The 18,392-nt window shown below is 42.3% G+C and overlaps 1 protein-coding gene across 1 annotated transcript in view; it reads right to left on the reverse strand.

Moving 5' to 3' along the window:
- The window catches only part of hipk3b (homeodomain interacting protein kinase 3b), a 66,142-nt gene that overhangs the window by 25,080 nt on the left and 22,670 nt on the right, over positions 1-18,392 (reverse strand). Inside the window, exon 3 of the mRNA XM_080730703.1 lies at positions 3,373-3,496. Coding sequence (XP_080586829.1) covers positions 3,373-3,496 — 124 coding nt within the window. The remainder of the gene's footprint in view (positions 1-3,372; positions 3,497-18,392) is intronic.

An 18,392-nucleotide genomic window follows, 5' to 3' on the forward strand; every position in this document is an offset into this window, starting at 1 on the left:
AGCGGTGCAGGGCTTTGGTACTCAGTTAACGCCCAGTGAGTGACTGCCTGCTGGGCGTAGATGTGAGCTATAGGCGAGAGAGGTGAATGTAGTCGTCCCACGTACTGTAACGACCACACTTAAACCCACATTAACGACCACACTTAAACCTGTGATGGAGTGGACCCTTTTTTTTAATCAATAGACGGCAATAAAAGACCACTTTTATAAGTGCCAGTGACATCATGATGAAATCTCGAGAGCTTAACGCCCCAATAAATGAGATCAAAACTTTACTTGTACCCGTCCACTCCGCTAGAAAGTACCATCGTCTATTGTCCACTCTGGGCCCCAGTTACAGTTCTATCTTTAATCTTCTGCCTTCAGTTCTCAATCCAGCTCATTATCATTGCTATAGCAATCTAGTCAACATTTCACTCATTATTTTTGCTCCTTGTATGTCTTCAATTATCACCCCTTAGTTCCGGTCTCCCCCTTCCCTCTGTCATCTTTTCTCTGAAACAGCTTTCAATCTGCTTGGGAAGATTCATTATATTTAGCCCTGTGCAGCCATACTCAAAATCAAATCTCTTTCGGAGGTATTCAGTTATCCCTCCTGCCTTGGGCCTGGGCAGTGTGAAAAATGATGCCAGGCCATAAAAATACTTTCGCCGGGACACAGTCTGCAGCAGTGGGGCTCATCACTGTAAATTACAGTGATGACAGTGATACAGTGACGTTACCCTGCATTACAGTAATGCAGGGTAACGGTAAAGTATGGGGAGAGGGCCACGCCCCGACTGCTTCCAGCCTTGAAGCAGAATGGCCTCCAGAGCGGGGAAAGCCACTCTATATTCGCCCAGAGATCAGCCTATTCCTGGGATGGCATCTATCAGGGAGGCATCTACAGTATCACCATTCACCACCCCCCGCTATGCTGTCATTCAGAGGAAGATGCCATTCTTCTGTCTCCCACAGCCCCCAGCAGCACAGGGAAGCCTCCCCCGTGAGTAGACAGGAAATACTGCACTAATCTGGGCCTGTCACTTGCCTCCTCCATCTCTCCCCTAGAAAAATCCAACACCCCCTTTCTCTTCCTGTCTCCGCGTACATACATAGAACCCTCAGTCTAACCCTTTCGCATAAAGAAAAGGTTTCATGAGACAGTCTTACATAAATTAGTCTAGATTTTATTTTTTCATACAACCGACATCAGAACTTGAAATGCAGCAAATGAAGCCAACCATCTAATAACAGACAGAGCCTACAAGGTGAAAAGCGTCCAAATAAAGTCATCTGTCTTTCTGGAAATGTTTTCTACTACCTTGTGGTTTCTTAGTTGTCTCTTTATGAGCAACAGTTTCATTTATTTTAAAAGCCAAACCAGTAAAAATGAAAGTAAAACGTGGCTGGGTTTATATGTTCCCTTAAAGTCTGACATGTTTTGGTGTTATTATAGATGTTCTGTCCGTCGTCAACATTGAATATTTGATACATACCTTTGATAAATTCAACAACATAAACTTTACATTAATATGATGCAGATTTGTACCACGTGGGGAGGTTCAACTGTCACTACTAGTGGCATATATCAGCACCTTTCTGTAGTAGAAAAAGCAGCTTGCTTCCCATATTAGAATAAAGAACTAATGAATGTGTTAGATCCTAACTGAGAACTGCCTATGGTCATTTTTAAAACCAGAACACTCCTAAAGCCTTGCATTAGATACAATTATACAATATTTTAATAATTTATCATATATTCATATGAGACGTCTTTAATTTGAGGTTAATCAGCCCTAAATGGACAGTGTCTACATGGTTAACTGTGTACCCAGCCCCTTTCCTAGCGGCCCTGAGAGGGACAAAGTAGGAAAGGGCTGCACATGAACTCGCTCAAAGACTTGCCAGTCTTGCATGTCTCCATTGTCACGACTCATTCTTATGAAATTAGTGTTCATGGCACAATCTCAGCCCTACATCCACAAGAGAACAAAGAACGAGACATGAGAATGAAGCGAGTTAACTCCAGCCTGTGGAACTAGAGCCTGTGAAAAGAGCTGTGAGATGTGGGTGGATGCAAGGGGATTTACTAGTGCTGTCTGTATAGCGGTGAGGGCCCCTTAAGAATGGCTGGAAACGAGGTTTGAGGGAAGCGCGAGGTCGCAAGGGGGGCGTGGCTGAATTAAGTTCATCTGTCGGAATACAACAGATGCCAGAGGAAAGAGAGGGAAGAGAGGAGGAGAAGTAGAAACCAGACCACTGAGATATGTTGTGTTATTGAGCTTACATGTAATAACCATAGACTGTATAAAAGATATGGACAAAGCGACGCCATTGGTTTCTATGCAGCGCAAATGAAACAATATGGGTCCTTGGCATGGGTGTCGCCATCATAGATTGAAATGTGATCAGAGGAGGCTATTGGCTGCCAACGGTCACGTGCAACCGCAGGGATACATGGGAGAATGTGGTCGAAGCCTCCCGAAATACAGCACACAAAGAAGAACACAGCCGGCTGGTATCAGTTTAGTTGGCCACGCCCCCCCCCCCCCCCCCCCCCGCAACTTTATCATCAATTTTAACATAAATGGGACCTTATTTTCACAAAACGCATATCATCGTGATTGAAAGGCAATTTTTAACTTGCGATAGGAACCATAAAGTATGTATGAAAGTGTTAATTAAGGTTAGAAAACGAAAGGGGAAAATGAATGGGGTCCAATGGAGAACAATTCTTTTTGCGATCGGCCGGGGGGGAAAACAGTAGACTCGCAACAGCCAGACTCTCCCAGGGGAGAGTCTGGGAGTCCTCCGTAGACAATGCATTACGCAATGACGTAGTTACTCACTTTGACTGACAGGTCCAGTCAGTAGTCATCAGCGCATCAAAACATCGTCGGGACATCAAATACGTCTTTTCCAGACAGAAATTCCAAAGGTGCAAACTGTTGTTCGTTTTTAAGTTATGAGATGCCGTTGATTTCAGATAAAACTTCGCTTAATGCAGCTTTTATTTGCGATTTGTGAACTCGCATCGGACATGGGATCCGCCATGTTTGTTGTGAAAATGCGAGAGCTGTAGCAGCCGCTCGACCAATCAGGAGCGGTGTGAGGCGGGTTCGCTCGAAATGCAGCCTTTTGATTGGAAATTGAGAAACCTATTTCTCATAAAGAGACTCTATGGGAGGAGTACCAGACCGAGAAAGGAAGCACATTGGTGATGACGTAACTCGGGATGGCTTGCGAGGCTAGGAAAACAGCGCAACTAGCGCAACTTCCGTACTGGGCTCATTTTAAATCGGCGGAACTCTCCCCCTGGTAATAACACATAATAAAGGAAAAGCAGTGGAACACAAGAGACAGGAGGACAAGAAGATGCTGGGTTGTTACCTGGTCGTACTCCAGGGCTCCAGGGTAAAGGGGCCAGCCCAGGAAGAGCTCCGCGATCACACAGCCCAGGGACCACATGTCTATGGCTTCACAAAACGGCAGTCCCAGGATGATCTCTGGAGCCCTGCAGGGGAGAGCACAGACACACGGGTTCATTCATACGCAATCAGACGATTACAAACCTTAACCCATTTAGGCCTAGCATTATTGAATGCTTCAACCGGTGAAAAATAGCAGATATACAAGCTCACAGCGCGGCACCGAGTGCCGCGCTGCGAGCTCGTAGATCTGCTATTTTTGAAAAAGTCGTGAAAATGTGTGCAAATCTTTGAATATATGTATTTTCAAAGCGGACGTTTATTAAATCAAATTTTGCTTCTGGGGGGTCCCTGGAACTAAATATTTTGATATGGGGGTCCGTGGCCAAATAAATATCATTTTGGGGGTCCTTCACATGAAAAGGTTTGAGAACCACTGACATAGTAGTCTCTCAAGAACAGAGCTCCAGTTGAGTGAAAAGGACCCTTTCTTTGATGATGGCTCGCCAGATTGCGGACATAAAAACATAGGGTTTTCAAAAAACCTTAGAAGGATTCAAAAGACACTTATAGAATCGGGTCAAAATTCTAATTTTCACGATTTTTCAAAAATAGCAGATCTACAAGCTCGCAGCGCGGCACTCGGTGCCGCGCTGTGAGCTTGTATATCTGCTATTTCTCAATAGTTAAAGCATAAAATAATGATACACAAAATGTGTACCCGTTCTAGATGGATTAATCAAAAAGAGGATATGTGGATGCTGAAGAGCATCAAAGAGATGTCTTTCTAGAGACAGCCTGGCATGAGTCATGTTTTCCTAATATACAGATCTCCAATACCAATAAGCACTAAATAAATCCAGTAGCCACATAATTCTCAGTAAAAAAAGAAAAAAGAAATTCTAAACTAAAACTAAAGAGAATGGCAAATCGAGTGGCAAAGTGAGTGGCCAAGTGGGTTTAACGTTGTTTAACGCCGGTTAATGCAATCAGACAGGATGTATGGGCTGTCAAGGCCCGAAAGTATTTTTTGCCACTGAGTAGGCGGTCCCGCATAACTTCCGGGTATGATGTTGTTGTCACGCGCATACCCTCTAGTCTATTGCAATAGAACTACAATATGTAACCAAAAGCAAGCTAATCCGTATCACCAAGAAACACCACAAAATAGAAATGTCATGGTATTTGTAACAGGAGATGTGGTGTATATACTGTATATACTACATGTATAAGCAGTGCCAGGCCATAGTCCAGGCCAGCCAGACATGACTCCTTCAGATTTAGCCAGCAGGTTAGGGTCAGGCTATAGGGTCAGAGCTTTGGCAGGCTCCTGTGGCGTCCACGCTGGGTCGCTGAGAGGTTAGTGGCATGGTCACATAGGAAATTCTGTAGTGACATCATGCTCGCTCAATGACTGTAGCCACCAAGTAAACATTCTTAGGTGCTGGTGACGCAGTCCTGTCTGTCGAAATGAGCTACGTCAGAAAAGCGAAGTCATGTGTGCCACCTGGACACAGTGGATATCACACAGTGGTACTGTAACCAGCGACATAAATAAACCTCACCACTTCTCTCTTAATAGAAAGGACTCTTCTTGAAGATTAAAAAGAAATTGGTACTTTGTAAACAATCTCATTTAAACTCTATTTAGTAAAGAGAAGACTAAGCAGCTGAAAAACTGAACAGGAGTCTCTCAAAAGATGAGCATGTGATGTGGCGTAATGGAGAGTTTACAACTGAAGAGGCTTGGAATGCAAAGATGTGAATATATATATAGTCTTGGAATGCGTGTGTGTGCTGCAAACGTCTTATATCCTAGTCATTTACCGTGTCCAGGCTCACTGCTTAGACAAGAGGTATGATGTTAAAAGATATTATAGAATTACTTGGGGTGTGGAGTGGATAGATTCTTTTTAACCAGGGAGTTCCTTACAGCCAGCAATTTGAAAACAGTACTACCCCATCCATTGGATTAACACAATCTACACAAAGAGCATGAGATTGTAGGGCAATCCTCCCATCACTTCACAGGATTACTGTCTCGCACAGCTAGAAATGCAGACCAGGGCAATCCTGTGCTTTTTATATTGAGCTTACCTAACCGGCTCTAGCAGCGAGGTGGGCGACTAGTCTCAGAGATCTCTGGAGCCATATGGCACTGATTGACAGAGGCTGCATATGTCTGGCGACAGCTAACCTAGGACTTACTAAAATAAGTTTTAGGCTATTTAATCACATTGTCAGAATGAGTGCACGCAACAGCTGCTGAAGACAGCGACATAGCAGCAAAACACGACCAAGCAGTTATGCTAACCATTTGAGCCTCAGGGATCGTGCCTTATTTATAAGCAGCAAGTATCTCCTGGGGGACTGGGGGGAGGGGTGTATATGGTATGGACACCCTCAGTTGTGACATACCATACACTATGTAAATATTTCGGCCTTAGCAGAGATGCTCTTCTTAAGGGTATGACTGTTAACATCTGGGATGGGCCGAGGGCAGAAATGGTCACACGGTGTAGAACTGCATCTCTCGCAGCACCAAGCACACCCTAAAGAACACCTTGTGCCGTCTCGACACACCTTGGGAAGTTCAATTCAAAGAACAGGGCCAGACTACATAATGATGCTGCGTGTAGCAGATGGCTTAGTTGCCACAGAGGCATCAGGAATTGAACAGATCAGCATGCTAGAAGCTTACCAGAAGATATGCATTATTGTTGTTGTCGGGTGGAAACCTTGCATGTCCAAGACCATTCGTTTTGTATTTATCATTTTAAAAATGATTTAAACTAGTGAAAATAGCTGATATACAAGCACACAACGCCTCGCAATGCTCATAAAAAGAAGGAATGCACGGACACGATCGGGAGAACAAGTCAGAACTTGCGGACAGAATTCTTCTTCATTCATGTATTATTTATTACTCATGTATTATCATAAAATCAAAATAAGAAGGTTAGATAATAAATGTCAAGCCAATCTGTTGATTTTCTCGTTGCCTGTGTCAAAAGGAAAGGAGCAGGCCTCGCTCCACTAAGGGGATGAGTGGACGTTGCCATAGTTACATGGCTCCATCCAGTCAAACGCAACTCAACCCTTACCGGCCTCCCGTGAAACCAAATCTATTTTCTATCCTGAGGATATGACGTGTAAGTCGAGGGTCTGCTGAATGCTAGGCAAGCAGTAGGCCTCGTGACAATTCAATCTCGTGGCCCAAGTGAGATGGCCTATTTTCTGTAGAGACAAACACAATGTACAGTACATGTAAACACATGCACGTCGTACACACGCCATGTGTAAATGTATTCATGTCTTAATATTAATAATAATACACTTTAACAGCTAAAGAAAAGAAAAACCCTACTGAAATGAGGCAAAATGCCTTCTACAGAGAAAAACTAATGAGTACTGAAAAAACCTACAGGTAGAAGGAATCCAGCCCAATATCCAGGATATTGTGTGTCATTTTTAATGTACAGGGCAGCCTAAAGCCGCTGCACCATACATTAAAGGTTACTCCTCTATACTGTATGTAAGTGATGGATTCCTTCTACCTAACCTAATATAAATTAGGTGATTGATTTATTTGTATTAAGGATCCCCATTAGCTGCTGGTGCCATAGCAACCAATTATCTAATGTAAACGCCCTCTGCCAACCTGGGGAGACAACGGACTGACGTCATGCTTCCTTCTATGCATTAGGAGTCCAAGTTGCTTCTTTTCACCTGACAGGGGGGAGTTTCCCCGGTTGGACGTAGCGTGTGGAAGGAACACGTTATTCCAACCAGTTCCTTTCCCCTTCATCAGGCGCCCCGGCTGGCCAGGGGGAGGCATTATGGAGACCAGGATTACTGCATGTTTTTTTAAACGGTACCTATACCCTAGGGGGCAATGATGACACGGGAATCAAACGCAGGACCTTCTAGCTGTGAGGTGACAGCACTACTGACTGTGCCACTGTGCCCCCAAATTTTACACGTTGAACTCATTTGGTCTCCTTAACTTTTTCTCTGCCATTTTAAACATAGCTGTAGTAAGCAGCTGCCAAATTGTCCTTACCTTTTAACGTGGGCACGCGCACGCATCGTGCACAATCTGTGCGCGACTCATCTAGTAGACGTGTAGACTCGGTGACAAGCTTTCGAATACAAAAAACCCCATTGAAAAAGACATATCCGTTGCCACGCTGTATCTCTGCTTATCAGCCAGTTTACATGAAAAAGCATTGAAAAAAGCCAACTGTGCGCTATGGTAACACGTGGACACGTTCGCGCACAAAACGCACGATATGTGCGGGGATCATAATCCAGGCGTGTAGAGACTGGATCAAAGTTTCCAAACGCAAAAATCTGATTGAAAAACGAGCGTTCCATCGCCCAGTAGCTTCCACTTCTGTTACACAGTAAACCAATGGAGGCGGGACTATGGCCCAGGCTCAGACTGGATACGGAAAGCTGGATCCGGTCCAGACCGGAAATGACCGGATACAGTTAGGGGGGCGGGCCTAAAGAGCCAGAATCAGCGAAAATCTGCGCTAATACTTTTAATCCTTTCATAATGATTAAAGCTAATTAAACTTTGCGGGCTCTACGGGCATGGCAGCGCGGTACAGCGGGAAATCTACGGTCTCTACGGGGATCGCGAGGTATGAGTTAAGTGAAAGTCTGCAATGTAGAAAACATCAGTGTTCAAAAAAGGTAAAACATGGGCAGAGCCAGCCTATACAGTATATATATCTGAGCTATGGGGTAAGAATTTGGATGAAACTGATGGTTTTCACATTTCATATTGCTGGTAGGTTCGCACCAGGAGACTATACACCAGAGGCACACACAAAGCAAATGCAGAAACTCGAGGCATGAGCAAAACCGCTTTAAGGAACCATTCTACTTCCAGACAGAGGCAATCAGCATCTACGCTGCCTCCATCTCTCCTTCCTGTTCCCATCCCAGACCAGGCTAATGGATCCCTAATGCTGTTAAGGGCCCGATTGGCACCTAAAAGACCATCAAAGCTCACGTCGAAATGACCACTTGTGCTCACTCTAACCTTCTGTAGCGGTACAAGCCATCACAGGGCCCTTCAGGCTTTCATTAGGCCCCAAAATCAGACCAATTATAGAACTCTCATCAGTGTGAAGCCCTGTAGCTTCAGCGGGGGGGATGGGAGGAGGGAGTGTCAACACCTACAACTGAACTACAGGTAGGGCTGTCACGATATGACATTTTACATGACGATGAATTGTCATTCAAATAATTGGCGATTAACGATTTAATTGTGTTTTTGTCGTTGATAATTACATTTCTGTTTGGCTTTTAGGCTTTGAAGTTGCATATGGCAGATATGATACATAACCTAAACACACAAATACATTACTGACATATTTGACAACTTACTACGTAAAAAATAACATTGATAGTGGAAATAGCCGATCTACAAGCTCACAACGCGTCGCGATGCGACGCGTTGTGAGCTTGTAGATCTGCTATTTCCACTATCTCTGACATTTTTCAACATTCACGATTATGACGATTATGACAAAATAATTGCGATAATGTCAAATAATCACGATTAGACGATTATGTAATAATTGTGACAGCCCTAACGACAGGGCATCGCAGACCACTGAACTCCTCCAGAGGTTAACGGCAACTGAGAGATTATTTTCTTAAAACATGCTCACCCTATGAAAGCCAGTGAGGTGATGATAAATGACCTCTGGAGTATAATATCGATACAATTTGAACTACTTGGGATTAATGAAAGCCTATGAGAAATTAGATCTGACAGATGGAAGAAAAATGTGCTTCTCAATATTATTACAGTGCGCCGGGTATTTCATGGCAACCTCCCCAAAGAAAACACTGGAAGAAGATCAACCTGATTGAAAAGTGCAGTGTCGCTTGAATTCAAAACATGAGGGTATTACATAAAGATTGTAGAAAGATCAGCTTTCTAGACAAATAACCATATGTTTGGGGAAATTCCTAGACCTGACGGCCCAAATACACGGTACAAACCCATGACCGCCGGGAAAAAAAACCTTTATCGGCCAGTACTTCCCTCACATGTGCTTCTCATGCTTAAACAGAAGGGCAGAGAACATGGCCTGCCTTTTCAACACAACACAAACTGAAAGTTTGTTATTTCAGTCACGAGACTAGCGTGTGAATAACAGGTCTGCCGTTTCATACTTTTATGCCTCCTGGGTTTATGCATAGGTTGGAAAATGAGCGTGAGTGAGACCTGAGAGGTAGGCCAACTCTTATGTGTGGGGAAGTTCAATATGGCTCCACTGTCTGAAATGTCACTGTGTTCAAAGGTTTCCACAGAACCTTGTATGCTACAGGGAAAACCACCTTCAGGAACTGTGCAGAAGGGACAAAAAGCAAGAGACATCTTCAAAGAGCTTTCTATGGCTGCTAGCAGTGTTGTCAGTCCTTCCTTTCAAACATTCCCCAGTGCAAAGCTCACTGCTAGGGTTTCACCCTTTCCCTCAGCGCCTGCTAAATACCAATAGCATTTTCTTGGCATTTATATTTCACTCCAGTAACAGAGAAGGTGAGCAAACAGTTCATTTTATCCACTTACCTTTTTATATGTATGCAATATGGCATACGGTAGCCAAATACAATAGCATCAAGTGAAGTCTAGCTATAAATATTAAGAAACTCTGCATTGACCACAGCTTTTGGTCCACTGTAAGCCAATGGCAGCAAACACCAATGCCAATGCTTAGCACAGCACTGGCACGCCATTGCACCGAGCAGAAGTTGTCCACACTGCAGGTATGGCAAAGAGAAAGCTCTTAGAGCAAGAATGTAGATCCGTTTGGGATTTCTTCTTCATAGAAGACATAAAAATATCATTGTTTTCCACCACATAGCCTCAAGATTCAGTTCCACTACATTTTTGCTCGTCCCTTGTGGATTGCCTTTGACCAATGAAATCAGCCCATCATTGTGGTCAGCGGTCACCGAGTTCAAGAGCATGTTCCTTCACCTCAAACAGCTGCCTCCCTTTCCTCAATCCCTCTCCCTCTCTTGTCCCCAATGCCGTGTCCACAGAACAAACAAACAAAACACAAGTCTAGATCCCAAAGCAAGCAGGGGAAATTTGCTCCTCATCACTGGTCTGGCCTGGGGCTTGGGAAGGACTACTACAAAACCTCTGTTCTGCAGCTTGATATTTGCAAGGCCATGCTGGGAAGTGGGGACACAAACAAGACATCTGAAATACAAATGTGACACAGGGTCTGATATAACAAGTAGTGCATGTTTTTTTAAGATTATGAAAGTGGAACTTGTAAGCTTAGAAATTATGTTTCACAAAGTCTGAAATTAGTTTAAAGGAGTAGTTCACCCCCAAAATGACTTTTTTTTATTGGTTACTCACGCCACGGAGACTTGTTTTTTGTCCCAAGCCAATAAATGTACCCCCGTTGATTCCGGATGCATTTGGGTCCCCATCCAGAATCAACGGGGGTAAATGTACTGTACTGTAATCAATTTTTTTGTCTTAGGAATGCGACAAATACAAAAAGATATAATTGAACTCAAGTCTCCATGGCGTGAGCAATCAATAGATAAAAAGTCATTTTGGGGGTGAACTACTCCTTTAAGATATCGACTTATTTGACCTCAAATCAAGAAACAGAATTTATTTTAATCATAATCTTTCTCTGCTAGATTTTTTACAATAACCATTACACATGAATGTGTTTTTCCCTCAACTTCTCTAAACACAATTAAACATTATTTTCATTTGTGAGTGTCAGGGGCTGACACTCACAAATGAAAAATGATGTAAGCACTGGAAATGTATTTATTGATGTATATTTTACAGTTAATAAATATCTTATCTATCCAACGTTTGTTGCTTTACAAAAGATCCTTGGGCGCTAGGACCATGCAGCAGTCCTTTTTCAGCGTTCCTTCCATATCCACCCGTTTCCGCAAGACTTTACTGTAGCATTATCTGCAGGACACATCCGGTTAACAGCAGACATACAAGCTCACGTCACGTCGCAGATGCAACTGTTGTGAGCTTGTAGATCACACTCGGCTGCGACGCCAGAAATGCCGCTCACTTTCTGTGCAATGCACGATGGGATGTTGGAAAGTTGTGGATAGAAAAACACTATAATCACAACAGAGCTACAAGTGGGATTGCTAAAACAGAGACAACTAAAATGAATGTTACACAGACAGTATGACTTTAAGGACAAATTACACACATTTTATGAAAACGTGTTATTAAAAAAGGATTGCTTATCATCATAACTCATGATTCCCTCTTGCTTCACAACATACTGTATGAAGTCTAAAATGTATGATGTTGGTTAGACAAGCTCCACTAGTAAAGTTGTAGACTTATGTCAATATTATGATGCTTTAAATTTGCATCCAACTGTAAATTATCACCAAACAAAATAGATTTGGCAACATATAAGTCAAATGGGATAGACAATTTGAAAGCCTGCCTGGGTCCAACAGCCTCGTCCAACTTATCAAAACACTGTCTGATAGAGACAAGTCCACTTGGTATTCAGGACTGGTTTCCAGTAACTGACATCACTTTGCAGGATCAATTCTGAATTATATTAGTGCAAGTCAGCATGAGAAGAGTTAAGGCCGCCCAGGGGAACACCAAAAGCTTAAATAACATGGTGTTAGATGTCATAAATCTAGCTTCAGTCACAGCCTCTTCCTCTGCTGAGACAAGCAAATGCAGTAGGCATAGTCAATAAAAGAATATACCCGATCTGCAATGAAGACATAAAACAAATACAATGCCTAGTATTAAAGATGGTGTAAGGGATGTTTTTGTTTAAAAAAACGTTTATTGTAAAGCTTTATATTCCAAATGGTGTGTTTTGTCCAGTAACAGGGTCACCCGGTCTCTCTCACTCTTTAGTAGACAGAAAATGTTGTAAATCTTCAGGTTTCACTCAAGAGAACATCACAAAGTTAATTTATCAGCTTAAATACTTTAGTGTGTTCCAGTTTTTCATCACTTCCCAGTTTCACTTGTTTATCACTTGTTTTTAGTGTGTTCCAGTTTTTCATCACTTCCCAGTTTCACTTGTTTATCACGTACCCTGTATAAGTTCTCTCTCTTGATTTGGATACAATTTATATACAGACTTCTTTTAATAAAAGAACTGGAGAGACCAGTTACTGTCAGAGTATAGGGCTATCATTTTAGCAAAAGAATATCAATTACACCCCCTTTAAATGTTGTTTCATGTTTCAAACATTCTAGGCCCAAATCTGTATTGAGAGCACAGGGCAAACAAACTGTTGTTATTATGGGGCAAATAATTTATTTTATATTCATGGGTGCTAATGTTTTATTGTATTGCAACTGTGATATGGAGCTCCCTGGGTCTGAAAAAAGATTGAATTGAAACACACATAAAATCTCCAGTTAATTCATCAATTTGTAACAGAGTGCAATTGTAAACAAATGGAACTCACTGCAACATGTGGTTATATTTGTACCCTCTCAGAGTTAAATCAAGACAGAGGATTTTACTGTGAACTCTGGATATAGTCCTCTAATCCAAACTGGCTAGGTCCTGAGAGGAAGGAATGGCGTACAAAATGACATACTGTATCCTGGCTTAGAGACAACAAACAAGACAAGCTACACATTGGGCATACGGGTGGATGCTCTCATATTTATTTGCCTTTCAACTGACCCCTTTCAATAAACTAACAATGCAACAGATATAGGCTATGGCTGTTGACAAAGTATCAAGTATGACACATGGGCTGACTGACAAAATGACTGGCTCTATGAGGGAATAATGGAGCTTCACTGCAGGTCTCTTCCGCGAACTGTAATTCCACACACCCTCGCCGCATTCTGCATTATTCATTGGAACACAGAGACGGTCCCAAATAGGGCTGACGTAGTCGCTGTACTCATACCTACAGCACCTACACCCTGGTTTGAGAAAACAAGGCCTTAGTCACGTTTTCACGGATGTAAACAACCCAGTGGCCTGACATGGGAGGGAGCAGCCCTTTAGAACTCTGGTTCAATTCAGGTGAATTGTGGCCAATTCTTTCTGTGCTAGTGCTTTGATGTTTGAATAATGAAGCGTTTAGCCAGTCCTGCTAGAAAAGAGTTCTGTTTCAAACGCCACTCCCGTGCCACGATTGACAGAAAGTCATCGCGGTTTGTGTGTCTGTCCGAGTGGCGCAGAGATAAAGTAAAGTGTCTCTGGCTTGGCTGGGCACTGCAAAGAACACAATTGGCCATGTTCGCAGGTGGAAAGCAGGTAGGGGAGGGCCATTTCTGTACTGGCGACTCCTACAGGTTGGTCAGGGCTAGGGATGGGACCATATGAACATTTCATATCACGATTATTGTGACTAAATAAATCGTGATTTACGATATAATCGCGATAATCAAAATCCATTATCCTGGGGCGGAACATTTGCCAAAAATCAGCTTATTTTTTGGTAAAGACATTTGATAGAGAGTGAAAAAAAGACTGTATAAAGTACGTATATTACCTTTTACCAACTATAGAGGGTTTAAGTGGTATAGGATATGCAGCTCGGCAAATAAAAGGTAAATTGATCCCAGAGCATGATGGAGAACGATCACGATAAATTCAATCTCCACGAAACGATTATCTTGAGTGTTTTTTTTTATATCGCTTATCGTCCCATCCCTAGTCAGGGTATAGCTTGTTCCTCTTCATGTGTTACGCCCTGCCAACAAGTAAGGGTTGGTAGTGGAGTGTTATATAATTGCCAATGACTAAAACCGGAGAGAAAGTAAAAAATTAAAATAAAAAATAAAACCTAACTGCTCATAGAGATTAAAGGAGTAGTTTACCCCCAAAATGACTTTTTTCTATTGATTACTCAAAACCAAAAAATATTAGATAACTCAAGTGTCCATGGCATGAGTAATCAATAGAAAAAAGGCATTTTGGGGGTGAATTACTCCTTTAATAAGGTGCGCAGGCTCGCAGCAGAAAGCATTGCTCTTTCCTCCTATATCCTGCTCAAGTTTGAGGAAGGCTACTGGAAGCCCCTACACATTGCACAAACTAATGTCTTAAAAACTGCTAAATACTAAACAGGGAGGGAAAAGATATAGATCTTAAAACCTCTACAGTGGAGGAAAAACTAATTCTGTTTAATCTAACAACTATAATTGGTGCCAGTGTTTGTGTGTGTGTTTATGGGAAATGTGTATTACTATATTATCCATATACTATATACTTTGCCCCAGATTTTGGTCACTAGGGCGCCTACCTGCGCATGTGCTGACTTGAGTGAAAGTAATCTGATCTCACCCAGAGCTTTTTCATTCAGCAACCGGCTGCAAGCGGCCAGAACAAGCACACACACGCGCGCGCACAGTCTCTCTCACTCACACACACACACACACACACACACACACACACACACACACACACACACACACACACACACACACACACACACACACACACACACACACACACACACACACACACACACACACACACACACACACACACACACACACACACACACACACACTAATGACAAACTGCTGAATTAATTAATTTATTAAACTGCTGAGATATGCATCTTATAATATAAACTACTCTGCTATCTAATAATTTAACTGTTTTATCAGACCGCTGACATGGTCTTCAGATGGGGAGGAGGGATCTTCTCAGTAAACTGTGTAGTTTGGGCCATTCATCGGTCAAATAAACATTCACCGCAGGTGGAACTCCAGCCAAGCAATGAACGAACTGGGGCCCATTTAACAAAAGCTGAATCTAGTCATTCAGGATTTAAGGAAAGGCCAGGTTTGACCAAGTCAAGTTCCCCAAATCGTGTCCATCCAACTGTATTCATTTAAACTCTGACATCACAGCTAACAGTACAATGTAACAAATGAAACTAATCAACAAGAAAGAAAAGAGCAAAAAGAAAGGAACTCAATCCAAGTAATGCACATATAGACAGAAATGAACAGTGCTAAGGAGTTGGTGTGTACATATAGCTTTTGTATGCTGATGCTAAGTTATGTCCTCAGAAAAGCCTCTTGTCCGCCACTGCACCCACACATCTTCCCACATCACCTCTTCCCTGATGTACTAATTTCTTTGTATGCGCAATACATTTCCAATGTGACTCACTAGACGACAACAACCAAGACACAGGAGTTGAAACCACCAAAGGAAAATGCTAAAATGTGGGGCATGCGTACAAGTGGCTAAATATGTATTTTTAGACACAATAAGCCAGCAGTTTCTTTATTGCTATTTACAGTAACACTTCTCGCCCCCATAAGTCACATCCAACCATGAAAGGTTGCGTTGTATCTTGGGAATGGGCTTATTCTGTGTAAAATGACATATTTAGCCACTTGTACGCATGCCCCCAACCACTGAAATAAGAATCCCCCAACCACTGAAATAAGAATCTCTAAAACAATAGAAAGAAGTAAATGAAAAAAAATGTAACGCTCATCTTTCATATTCTTTAATTACAATCTAAAATATGAACCCTTGTTGTAAAAAACTAAAGTTGTCCTTTAAACAGCTCTCAGCTTAGCGAACAAACACGACCTCTCCATTAGGCCTACTTATGGCATACATAAACAGACTAAGATATCAGAAACCTGCAGCCTTGAAAACAACCCAGCCATGCCAATGTCGTTGCCTTCATAGCATGGCCTCCAAACATCAAGGATGGTGTTTTCAAGGCGAGGCCTCACCGAGCAGAAAAACATTAACCCTGCCACAGGGCTTTTCCAATATTCAACACTTACATTACACTTCTGTCATTATTTCTCAAATAGCAACCGTTACCAATATATCTGCCACAACATACACCCAACAGTTTACAGCCTAAAGCATTAATATAGGCTAATTAGCACATGAATAATACATGCAGGGCCCTGTATTTGAGACTGTGTGCAATGTGGATGCCCCTTTTCCTGCTGAAAATGGGCATACACACAGGAAAACTGTTGGCACACGGGTCATGTTGGCTGATGGGTTCAAGGCAGAGAATTGTTTTATTTACTGGGAGCTACAGACCAGTGTGCAGACTTCCCTTTTTCTACAGAACAGTTTTTTTATCTCTGAACAGTGTGTGGGCAGTATGACTGTGCCCAGATGTCAATTAAAAAAAGCCTCCTTGTCATAACCAAATGTGGTAATAATAAAATAAACCAGCTCTCACTAGGGCATTCACGAATAGTGATTTTTAGTATTCGAATTATTCAACCTCAAAGTATTCGAATAGTCGAATATTCTATAGGACTTGCCAAACTGGTCAAACTGTCAAATATTAAGTAAGCAAGAAGCGAACATTATGAAAATAGCAGATCTACATGCTCACAACGCCTCGCGCTCTCAGCGCGAGGCGTTGTGAGCATGTAGATCTGCTATTTTCACAATATTTATCTGCAGAACCGAGTCACATTAAATGTAATACCTACAACTCATTCTTATGACTTCCTATCTAGCCAAGCTTTATAAACTATATATTTTAAGAGAAAACAATAAAAAAAACTAAAATAAGCGAATATTCGACTATGGTGAACAACTTCGAATAGTGACTTTGATATTCGAATATTTGGTGAATACCCTAGCTCTCACTCAGAGAAATACATCTCCCCAGTCAAGGTGGCAGAGAATCAAAATGCACTAGGAAGGCTGCTGGCTCAGTCCGTCAGTGCATGGAGTCCATGCCGGACCACATGCTCCTTGTGAGTTCAAATCCCGACTCCCGTCATGTCTTGCATGTCTCCCTTTTCAACTGTCCTCGGTTTCCTGTCTCTCAAAGGTTACTCATCTTGAAAATGCACTGGGAAGAGAGCCATTACAACTTGCCAATAAAAACACAACTAAGCCTACAGTGACTTGTAAGGTCTTTGTAACGGCAGTATTATATTTCACCAATATGACAGACATCTTTCTATCTATACACTATTGGCCAGAAAACTAAGTCATTGATGGTTTCATACCAGCGCAATACATGTAACAAACATTGTCAGACAAGCAGTAACTGTATACTATCGACAGACAGACAGACAGACAGATATTATATGTATTTGAAGATACTTCACATACAATATATTTTGCATAATAGATGATAGATGCTATTTTTGTACTGACTTTTTAAAAAGGTACCCACTACCCACGGGACGTAAGGGCCATTTATAGTTACGTATGCTTGATTTTGTGTACGTTTTGGGTGAGAGAGTACGTACAGTAAATCCGTCGACATGCATAGTTCCTCTACGTTATTTACGTGCCGACTCGCTCTCCGCTCCAATTCTGCAAGTAATAAATGAGCCGCTGAGCTAAATCAGCTCTTGTGTGCCTCGCTGTCTGTCTGTCTTGTGTTGTTGCTGCACTGACTGTCACTGAGTGCACCCGTCTCGTTGTTGGAGGAGAGGCGGTGTGAGTGTTTGCGGGCGCGTGAGGAGTCGAGGCGCCATCTTCACGTGGTTGCAACGACGTTCCTTTTTCCCCGTTTCTTGATCAAATATATTTCTTATTGGGACACATAGTTTGAGAACCGCTGTCATTGAGCAGAGGAAAAGTAATTTTCCTCACTACTGCGCGCGTCTGCGCCTACGGTTGACAACGGTGGCCATGGGTACTTCTTGCTACGGACAGATCTTGTACGTTCAGTTGGGAGCTGTACGTGAGGGTCCGTGTACAGACCTAAATCATACAGAGTATTACGTACTGGGAGAAAGACCGTACATGAAACAGATCAAACAGACCAAATCTCTCTCACTCTCCGTTTCTTGTGTCTTCCTGCGGTCCTTATGTACTACTATGTATGGTACTTTAGAGCCTTCAATATATTTACATTCCACAGACCGACAGTCTGGAAAAAAATCTAAATGGGCCTAATACTGATGTGGTGCAATAAGATCAAAGTACTGTAAACCAACAATTTTCAGCGTACTGACTTGTTAAAACAAATCAATGA

The sequence above is a fragment of the Nannobrachium achirus genome, assembly GCF_963921795.1.
Source record: "Nannobrachium achirus genome assembly, chromosome: 7".
In the NCBI taxonomy this organism is placed as follows: Eukaryota; Metazoa; Chordata; class Actinopteri; order Myctophiformes; family Myctophidae; genus Nannobrachium; species Nannobrachium achirus.